The 11,387-nt window shown below is 44.0% G+C and overlaps 1 protein-coding gene across 3 annotated transcripts in view; it reads left to right on the top strand.

Annotated features, from left to right (window-relative positions):
- The first annotated feature begins 5,211 nt into the window (after window positions 1-5,211).
- Window positions 5,212-11,387, top strand: part of galnt7 (UDP-N-acetyl-alpha-D-galactosamine: polypeptide N-acetylgalactosaminyltransferase 7) — a 20,021-nt gene continuing 13,845 nt past the window's right edge. For all 3 annotated transcript variants that reach the window (XM_083693250.1, XM_083693251.1, XM_083693252.1), the window contains exons 1-2: window positions 5,212-5,649; window positions 6,944-7,386. In XM_083693250.1, coding sequence (XP_083549376.1) covers window positions 5,527-5,649; window positions 6,944-7,386 — 566 coding nt within the window. In that variant the 5' untranslated portion in view covers window positions 5,212-5,526. The remainder of the gene's footprint in view (window positions 5,650-6,943; window positions 7,387-11,387) is intronic.

The following is an 11,387-nucleotide window of genomic DNA, read 5'->3' as shown; positions in this document are numbered from 1 at the left end:
ATTATTATTATTATTTTTTAATCTGTAAAATTAATCTTCTGCTCATTTGTACTTGCACTATAGAATGCCCATATACTGTATATAAGCTTTTTAAAGAATATGACTTATAAAGCTTTAATGAGCTTAAATATAAGGACATATTAATTTAGTGTTTATTTTCTTATATCATTTAAGATATAACGACACTGTGAAGGAAAAAGTAATGTTGAACATAGTTTGTTAGAACCGTGAATTGCTGACGTGGGCTTTAACTGAAGACAAATCATGCATGTATTTCTTTATTATTCGGTTTGTAGTCATAGTACATAGGTAAGAATAGCCTACTAGTCGTGTTACATGGATACACAAATACTGGACGAAGATGCACCAACAAACAAACAAATGTATACTTTCAGAGTGTATATTAGATGTGGAGTCTAATGTAGGTAAGTTTTCATTCTTCCTTGAGATGTTTGTCACTCGGTGTTTCTAGAAAGCTTGCGATACATCTGTGGTGGTAAATGGGCTAACAAGTTGAAGTTATTTGTAGTTACAATTAATGAACACAAGAGGGCAGTAGTCTCCTGATCCTGACTTCTTGTTCCAAATACTATATTGCGTGTGTATGTGTTAGACATGTTGTTTGTACAGTGTATTCGGAAAGAATTCAGACCCCTTAACTTTTTCCACATTTTGTTATGTTACAGTCTTATTCTAAAATGGATTCAATTAATTTGTTTTCCTCATCAATCTACATACAATACCCCATAATGACAAAACGAAAACAGGTTTGTAGAAATGTTTGCACACGATCGAGGCACAGATCTGGGGAAGGGTGCAAAAACATTTCTGCAGTATTGAAGGTCCCCAGGAACACAGTAGCCTCCATCATTCTTAAATGGAAGAAGTTTGGAACCACCAATGCTCTTCCTAGAGCTATTTGCCCGGCCAAACTGAGCAACGGGGGAAAAGGGCCATCGTCACGGTGGTGACCAAGAACCCAATAGTCACTCTGACAGAGCTCCAGAGTTCCTCTGTGGAGATGGGAGACAACCATCTCTGCAGCACTCCACTAATCATGTCTTTATGGTAGAGTGGCCAGACGGAAGCCACTCCCCAGTAAAAAAGCACATGACAGCCCGCTTGAAAAGGCACCTAAAGGACTCTCAGACCATGAGAAACAAGATTCTCTGGTCTGATGAAACCAAGATTGAACTCTTTGGTCTGAATGCTGGAGGAAACCAGGCACCACTCATCACCTGGCCAATACCATCCCTACGGTGAAGCATGGTGGTGGCAGCATCATGCTGGGGGGATGTTTTTCAGCGGCAAGGATTGGGAGACTAGTCAGGATCGAGGGAAAGATGAACGGAGCAAAGGACAGAGAGATCCTTGGTGAAAACTGTTCCAGAGCGCTCAGGACCTCAGACTGGGGCGAAGGTTCACCTTCCAACAGGACAACGACCCTAAGCACACAGCCAAGACAATGCAGGAGTGGTTCGGGACAAGTCTCTGAATGTCCTTGAGTGGCCCAGCCAGAGCCCGGACAAACCTGATCGAACATCTCTGGAGAGACCTGAAAATAGCTGTGCACCGACTCTCCCCATCGAACCTGACAGAGCTTGAGAGGATCTGCAGAGAAGAATGGGAGAACCTCCCCAAATACAGGTGTGCCAAGCTTGTAGCGTCATACCCAAGAAGACTTGAGGCTGCAATCACTGCCAAAGGTGCTTCAACAAAGTACCAAGTATGGTCTGAATACTTATGTAAATGTGATATCAGTTTTTTTGTTTTTAATAAATTAGCAATCATTTATAAAAAACCTGTTTTGGCTTTGTCATTATGGGGTATTGTATGTAGATTCATGAGGGGAAAACAAATAATTTAATCCATTTTAGAATAAGGTTGTACATAACAAAATGTGGAAAAAGAGAAGGGGTCTGAATACTTTCCGAATGCACTGTAAATCAAGGCTCAGAATGAATATTGTCTATTCATTAAATAGTTCACAGTCATCATGGCCAGTGTTGCTGAGTAGTTCCACTACATGTAATTACATTTTGCTGCAGCTTGATGGTCGTTAAACCAAATTCAAATCTTGGAAGGGTTTTCAGTCGTTAACTACCTCTTTGCCATGGAGCAGTGTAGTGAGCTCCTGTCACTACTCACTACACCCCCCCCCCTCCTCCCCCTAAAGTAGCTTTAGTTTGACAAAGTATATTTCTCTCAGCTTTAGTGTTCAACTACTTCCATTGTAAAATAATTGGTAATTTAGTTTTTAATTTAATTTTAATTTATTTCCGGAGTAGCTTCCCCAACACCGATCATGCCACTGTATCCATGCACTGACTGATACATTAGAGTGAGTAACAGAGATGATGAGAGAGAGAGAGAGAGAGAGAGGAAGGTGAAAGTCCATTCAACCTGTATTGGTCCACTTCTAGCTACAGTGCTGCATGAAGGTATGTGAACCCCTTGTGCAATTATAGATATTTGTAGTTTTTACCATGAAATCTTTATTTAATCAGAACCAGTCTTTTTTACCTGACATAACAAGTTTATATTTACCCATTCCATATGTTGGTTTAGAGGAAATCATGCGTGTAGTACACAAACTAAATTATAAAGAAATTAATGCAGGTGCAAAAATAAGTGAACCCCAAGTTACATTGGTTAAATCAAGTAGGTGAGTAGAATCAGGTGGATAAGTAATTGGGTACCAAATGATCCAAGGAGAGATCTTTAGGAAAGAGTTTGGGCGGGACTCGAGATGAATAGAAATAAGAAACCTGGACAGTTTTGTGTTACCCATACAGGTGAATGCAAAACACACCATGCCGAGAGGAAAGGAGATCTCAGAGGACATCAGGAAGAGGGTAGTGAGATCAGTCTGGGGAAGGCTATAAAATCATCTCAACAAGATTTGAGCTCCATCAGTCCACTGTGAGGCAAACAATTTACAAATGGAGAGCATTTAACATGACAGCAACTTGGCCTAGAAGTGGACGCCCTTCCAAAATATCCCCACAAAAAGAATAATAAGTCAGTTAAAAGCCAAACCAAACATAACATCTAGAGATTTGCAGACCTCCCTTGCTGCATCTCAGGTAACTGCGCATGCTTCAACAATGAGAACACTGAATCGAAATGACATTCATGGGAGGGTTGCTAAGAAGAAACCTCTGCTGTCAAAAAAGAACCAAACTGCCCGTCTTAACTTTGCCAGGGACCGCCTGGACAAGCCTGAAGATTTCTGGAAGTCCACTCTCTGGACAGATGAGTCCAAAATTGAACTTTTTTGGTCACAATCAAAACCACTATGTTTGGCGAAAACCCAACACTGCCTACCACCAAATGAACCTTATCCCAACAGTCAAGTATGGTGGTGGGAATGTGAAGATCTGGGGCTGCTTTTCCTCCTCTGGACCTGGACGACTCTGCATCATTAAAGGAACCCTGAATTCTGAGGTATACCAGGACATTCTTGAACAGAATCAGTCAAGGAGCTAAAGCTGGGCTGAAAATGAGTCTTCCATCAAGACAACATCCTAAAGCATTTAAGCAAATCTACCAAAGAATGACTCAGGAGAAAGAAGATTTGTGTTTTGGATTGGCCAAGTCAAAGTCCTGACCTAAATCCAATCGAGATGCTGTGGCAGGACTTGAAGCGGGCAGTTCATGCCAGAGACCCCTCAAACCTCACTCAATTGGCTGAGTCCTGTAAGTAGGAGTGGCAAAAATCCCTCGAAACAGATGTCAGAGACTGATTAGTGGCTATGCGAGACGTTTACTACAAGTTATCGCTGCTAATGGAGGTGCTACAAGCTATTGACTGAAGAGGTTCATATATTTTTGCACACGAGTTTTTGTTAAATAAACCACTTTTATTAAATAAACAATGAAAATATATAATATATTTTTGTTTGTGTCCTTTATTCGGAATGTCTTTATTACGAATTGGGGTTTAGATAAAGATTTTATAAGTTCATTTTTATATTTTGTCAACCGACGGTTATGTACATTGGCCTGAGCCAATGCAAGCATAAGCCTTGATAATACCAGTTAATTTAGTAAATTGTTTTATTAATTTAATAGTGACACTCTTGATACAGAGAGCTTAACAACACTTAGACACACATACCTGTTTAAGAAATGTCTGGATTAGAAATGAAATTACTATGAGGTTAACGTATAGATTCTCAGATTTCATTGAATGGTATTTGTGTACATGTTAACATGTGTTTCTGGTGAGTGAGGTTGATGTTCCGTCACTTAATGTGTGCATACATAAGACAGCTGTCATTGTCTAGTATTGATTATAGGCGTTGTGTTTGGAGTCTGTTACTGGTCTGTCAACATGAGGACCAACGAGACGACAGGGATAACCAGTTTGTGTATTTCTCCCATTTTCTGTACCTTCCCATTGCTCGTGAAACAGGTTTTGCTTCTTTGTGTGAATCTTCATCTGGGAGGTATATAATGCTGAGGCAATAACAACTAACACCTAAACATGGATTGAACCAGAGATTTATTTTAGATATGTGTACCCGTTGTAAGCAGTTTTGGTTAACCTACATGACGTCATGCACTACGATGAGTGTCAGTCGGCCAGTGGAGCCCGTCCTCGTAGTCCTAGCTCCACCCTCCCCCGCAGTAGGCCTACATTTAAATATAATGTTTGGAAACGGTTTTCTTGGGTGATTTACTTGTAATCCCATTCCATATCATATTTTCATCCGATGTGTAAATCACAGGTGTAACTACAACACACCTTTGAATCAACAGTGGTGTGTCACACCCGAATGATCGCATCGCAGAGGTATAGGCAATCACATTTATGTTGACCTTTGTGTGAATGGTTACTGTAGGGATCTTGAGCATGCCTTGGATATGGAGAATCATGATCATGATCATGATATGATTTGTTTGTTTGTTTGTTTGTTTGTTTGTTTGTACAAAAAATTCATCTTCCAAACGAATAACTTGTGATTTTGCACATTGTAACAAGTCATATTGTTAACACTGTAAGCCTAGAGTCATGATGCATATTTATTGTTATTGTGTTATTTCTGAGATTAAATCCATAAATCAATGGATAAAACATATATGAAAATTGCCATTAAAAATGAAACATGCATGAAAAAAACGTAATGTTATCTAAATATGGTCCGCTAATCAAAGTCGCTCCCAAGTGAAACACGTGTGTGTGACTTAATTCCTGGTTGAGGAACTCGCATCCGTGTGTGCTGGAGTACCTGCCCAACCTACATTCCTTTTACATTACTGATAAGACTACGTTGCACTAGAAAGTATAACATTTACTTTTGAGGACAAGTTTTACTTGGAGTGTACTGAAGGGGTGTGTGACCGAGATAGGCTATCCGGCAGGCACGAAGATTGTCGAGGGAGACGAGAGGGATTCGATCAGAAAGCGGCGCAAGAGCGTGGGATTGAAACTGGCTTTGACAGGGGCAGGGGTGCCACGGAGCAACGGGGGGTAGTTAGGAAGCTAGCTCCTCATTGCAGCTAGCAAGTATCGCAATCAAAATGAGGTTGAAAGTTGGATTTATTCTTCGTAGTTTAATATTCATTGGCACATTCTTAGGGTTGGTGGTGCTGTGGTCTTCCCTTTCACCGAAAGCGAACGACGAAAATCCCTTTGATAAACGGGTAGGTTTTCCTTGATAACTGGGTAGCTGTCCATCTAACGCGAACTAATTTTCGCAATTTCTCCTTTCACGGTGTTGCTTCGTGTCTTTTGGCGTATTAAGATATTTATGTGTTCGAATGTCAATGTACCTAGCTAGCTAATAGCTCCATTGCTAACATGCTAGCCATCCAGACTGAGTCGTTGTCATGGAGATAGCCAGCTAGCTAGCTAACGTTATTTTTGAGTGCAAAGATTTGGACTTGGATGTTTGGATGTAGGCCAATACTGGTGACATGCAGTCATCTAGATAGCCATGTGTAATAATGGCCATTGAGCAGGCTAGCTGTTCTGCATGTGATCAGTCTCATTCCTGAATGTTCGCTTAGGTTATGTCATCGTATTTCAAATGTGGACGGCAAACCCGGAAGGCTTTTTAGCTAGCTGCCGCTCTTTCTAAATGTCTTTTTTGTTTCCGAATATTGTTCCCGAATCTGGTGTTATTGAATGAATAGCCTTCTTATAAGACGCAAGCTATTTAAATAAACACGCGGCTGTACTAAATTCATCAAGAGTCAAGATTCACTGTCACTGAAGCTGCACGTTGCCTCCTGTCAAAACCCAGTGATAGCCAGCGAATTAGCTGCATACATACTTCATTTTAGCTACGAAACGAGCAAACCATCATATTAATTTGTATGATAAACAAGAAATAATAAATAGTCCTATTGTTACAATGTGCAGATCTTGTCTGTCATTAGCCTGCCCCTGCCAGCTGAAGGCAAGATTATAGGAAGATAAAATGAGTTGTTGCATGATGATGGGGAGGCTGTCTCTGCACAGGCTGGTTTCATCTGTGGTCATGTGTAGGCTTGATAGGCATGTGTAGGCATAATGAGAGTTGTCCTCAGGCTGAGGCTGCATTGGTATTTTAATTAGAAACTCGGAAATTATTTGTACTGACATGCCACTAACAATTATCTAGATCTAAAAAAAAAAAATGCAGAGCTTTCTAATTGCTGCGTCCCCTGTTCTCCACTGTTCTCCTGAAGTATGCACTTGTGCACTTCCCAACTTGGATTTGAAACATAGGGTTGGTAGTCCCTCGTAGTTGAGGATGACGTCAGCCAGGCTCTGTGTGTACGAAGGTGACTGACCAGTCCATTCACATCTAAATCTATTTGGGGAGGAGCGCCAGTGGCTGCTTCAGGTAAAGAGTAGAACAATGGGACGCTGAACCTGTGTGAACACGTTGTGCATGCATGTTGGTCCTTGAGTCTGTGTTGAGGAAAAGCAAACGGTTGTGTTTCCCTGCAGGATGGGGGAGACGCTGCCAACCAGCTGCCAAAACATGACATGGCAGACCAGTTCAAACCAGTGGTGCCTTGGCCACATGTGGAAGGTGTGGAGGTGGACCTGGAATCCATCCGACAGAAGAATGAGGGAGACAAGCCCATGCACGGCAAGCCTGCCGCAGAGAACCAGGAGAAGGTCATCCAGAAGCAGTATGTCACCTTCAAGCCCCACACCAACATCTACTCAGCCCCGGTCCTGAAGAAGGGGATGCTGGGTAACTTCGAGCTCAAGGAGCCGGAGCCTCACGGGGTGCAGGACGGGCCCGGGGAGGAGGCCAAGCCCTTTGTCCTGGGGGCAGAGTACCATGAGTCTGTCCAGGCCAGCATCAAGGAGTTTGGCTTCAACATGGTGGCCAGCGACATGATCTCCTTAGACAGGAGCATCAGCGACATTCGCCACGAAGAGTGAGTATGCCTATGATGCTTTGACAAGTGACGGTTGACCCCGTTTAGGTGTAGGCCAGGGGTCTCCCCCTGCCGTAGAGAGCTACAGGGCGTGTTGACTTTTGTCTCAGCCCAGCACTAAAACACAATGTTGCCCAACCTGAATGCCACAGGGAGCTGACTGTCGGAAACAAGTGACGGGATACTTGTAAATCCCATGTCTCACTTGAGTACCAGTGTACCAAGTCCATTGTTCCACCCAGTATACACAAAGTGAAGGACAGGCATGACAAGGTATGGGGCAGGTTTTTAAAGGTAAACACCTTAATAACGCAGCCCACCATACTCGTCCAACGGATTTCGCAAATCGCCTTCGTGGCAGTCACCCAGCACAGAGTCTATTCTATAGAGAGGCTGTTTTTTTAAGGTGCGACTCTGACGCTCAAGCCCAGAGATCATACTTTTTTTGTAGAGTTTGCCGTCTCTATAACTCTAGTGGCACACTGATAATCTCTGATGACTGACTCATCCTTTCATTCACCAATCAGCCTATAGACTGTTGCTGGGCTACAATCCAGAGTTGGTTTAATGACACTCAGTCATGGGAAACAACTAAGGTGCAATGCAGTGTCGGTCACTGAGGGATGAGAACCCAGTGGTCGTGGTTTAGATGAGGGTCTCCAGAGTTAAATCTGCAAGACAGGCGGCCGAGGGGAAGCCACATCAGATTAAGCATCGACCGCAGAAGAACAGCCAGCGGCTCACAAACACACAGCTAGCCCTACACCATCGACCCTGAGCTGCTTTCTGGCTTCATCAGAGCAGATTAGAGAGCAGGACAGAGCTGGAGGAATCACGGGCAATAACAGACCAGAGGGGGGGGGGACGGCAGCTCAGCGGACCAGTGGTGTACACAGAACTCCCCTGAGGAAGACTCTACGAGTTCATTGTCATGGTTGGGTAATACTGGAGGAACTGATCCGATTGTAGCTTCACCCTTTGAATGGCCATGTCCTCCTCAGCTTCAGAGTTGTGTTGTCTTATGTTCTGGGAGCTGGGAGGATACAGGGGAGAGTGTATGGCAGTACGTTGACATTTTGGACCTGCAGGCTCTCAGAGAATACAGCAGTAATACAGGAACACCGCAATAAACAGAGAAGTAAGGCACAATACAAGGACTACATTTACATTTATGGCATTTAGCAGACGCCTTTATCCAAAGCGACGCGTACAACAATACATTTGTTTAAGTAAGTGAATCATCTATCCAACAGTCATCATAAGACAAAGTAACCAATGCTCACACCAGGGGCCATTGGCAGTCGTAATGCCAGTAGGCTAATTTTTAGGAGAGAACTTGTACAGGGGGGTAGCAGGGGAGAAGAGGTCTTGGGTTTAGGGTTAGTATAGGGGGGGTAGTGAGGGTGAAGCAGTCTTTAGGAGGGACTGAGTCAATATGGACTAAGTCAATAGTAATAATTTAAATATAAGCAACAAGCAGTAGACAGTGGGGGATATTTGGTAATATGCACAATGGGATAGACAGTGTAACGATGAAATGTGCTAAGTCAGCATATGACGGCTATTACCTGAAAATAAACAATTTATACGATGGCAGCAATGGCAGATGAGACTGGAGAGACTGATATAGGCCCAGTAGGCCTACTGTGTAGGGACAGGTAGGCCTAGTTGGCTGTCTGCTTCTTGAGGAGGCAGTTTAATGTGATGTTATTCTGTAATCAGCTGTTGTTGCTTTGAGAGGCAGCACTCAATGTGTTCAGTTGTTTGTAGAAAGAGGTATAATATAGTTTCAGGTAGTGAGTGAAGTGCAGCCAGGCGCACACACACACACGCACACACACACACACACACACACACACACTCTTCCTGACCACACAATAAACTTACTCTGGGGGGGGAAATCAAACAGCTGTAGTTGGAGTGTTGTGGCCTTTAATGTGGCCGCGGGCCAACGGTTACCCAGCCCACACAAAGGGCACCTTTGTTGAGCGCTCCTCTTTGAACAGCCAGTGTGAGAGTGTACAGCAGGCGTCTGTGTGTGGAGGGTACAGCCGTGGAGCTGGTGATGCCACGTCCACTCAACGATGATTGATGGGCTATAGTGTTGCTAGATGTGCCGCTTCTACCACTGTGAAAACGGTTGGATATGTTTTACTATCCTATTGTGCTGACTGTTTAGTGCCCAACTTCAGGCTACTATGAGGGTGTCCTTGTTGCGCTGACTGTTTAGTGCCCAACTTCAGGCTACTATGAGGGTGTCCTTGTTGCGCTGACTGTTTAGTGCCCAACTTCAGGCTACTATGAGGGTGTCCTTGTTGTGCTGACTGTTTAGTGCCCAACTTTAGGCTACTATGAGGGTGTCCTTGTTGTGCTGACTGTTTAGAGTCGTGGGGATATGTATGAGACTGCTGATGATGCATCCGCTAGTATATGTGGCTGCCGTGACACAGACTCAACAGTATGGCAGATGAATGATGGACTAAATTACATGGGAGGTGACGTGGCGTTTTGGCCCCGTCCAGCGTTGATGGTTTGAGGCAACCCAATCTGGTGTGCGTGGGTTTGTGATGGAATGGAGTGCAGTGTTATGAATGACACTGCTGTTCCATCCAGATCCTACAGCGGATGTGAGACTGTTCAAAGCTCAGTGGTGTTGAACTCATGATGGGCGCCTGTCCTACGGAGATCTAACGCCAGTCTGATGATCTGCAGTGTGGCAGCTCGCTGAGCAGTACCATTCCTGACATCAGCCTGTCCCCCCCGGCTCGGCCCGGCCCGGCCCGCCATCTGGGTCCGTTTTCTATGGTCTCAATAAATGTCAAAAGGAAAGTTTAATTCTGCATTTCTAAAACACAGATGCTTTTCATATAAATCTATGGTCTTATTTATACAGGTCTGTCACATTGGTATTTGCCCAAGGCTTATCTATTGACATGTCTTCAGACGAAATGTTTACTGACACAAAGAGAAGTGTTTGCCCCGCTGGCTTACCTGGATTGGCTGATTGGCGTCTGTGCAAGCCTTCATGTGGGACGGTAGGACATGGCCCTAGCTCTTGTGACATCAGGTCTTCTGGTAGTTCCGGAGGGTGTAGCCATTAGCAAACACACACCAGGAGTTGGAATGGAACATTCATTATCTTCCAACTGTAAAAAGGTTATTTGTTAACTTAGAACACATTATTGCCCCTTATCATCCCTTATCATGAAGATACATAGTGATGTGTTTGTCTGTGAGGTGGACCAATGTCAACATGTGCGTGTGTCAGAGGTGGCCTGGCTCACAGCTGAGGGACAGACAGTACACACTCTGCAGGATCAAAGCGTTCAACCTGCCAGTATTTGTAGTTCTGCTTTCCGCCACAAGGTGGCTCACAATTGCCACTATTAAAATAGGCCAAGTCATGGCAGAAGTCGATTTTTCTGACTCACTCTGGAGGCCTTTGGTTGAGAAACACTGAAAAACTACCAAGTTGTCAGGAAGCGGGGAGAGAGTGTGTGTCGCTTGGCTGAAAACATTGGAAGCTCTCACCGTCCTCAGAGCTCCGTGTGGTGTTTGTGTGCGTTTGCTCCGGCCTGCCTCCAAACGGTGGGACCAAGCCAAGGCTGTTGAGTGTGCTCACCACAGCTGGTCTCGAGGGGCAGAGGGAGTAAACGTAAACAGCTCTGATGAAGAACGCGCCCGGATCAATTAGACTGGCTAACAGACAGCCGGTGGTGCACTGTTAAGACTACAGTCGCTCAGACAGGGCAGGAGAGGAGGGCATTACTGGGAACTGTTGCATGCTCCACGTATTCAGTATTGCAATATGGGGGAGGGTGTGCTTATTGAACATCACAACCATGCTCAACATGTTGTCTCAGTCACCAGTTTACCATTTATTTATTTTCAGAATATAGCCTGGCACTGATACCCTCAGTAACCTTTAATGTTTCAACAAATACTTGACTTTTGTAGTTATTTAAATAGACCTAGGCATGGAAGTTTCTATTGACAGTGTG

Source organism: Argentina silus, assembly GCF_951799395.1.
Source record: "Argentina silus genome assembly, chromosome: 21".
Classification (NCBI taxonomy): Eukaryota; Metazoa; Chordata; class Actinopteri; order Argentiniformes; family Argentinidae; genus Argentina; species Argentina silus.
This window is presented reverse-complemented; position numbering and strand designations above follow the sequence as displayed.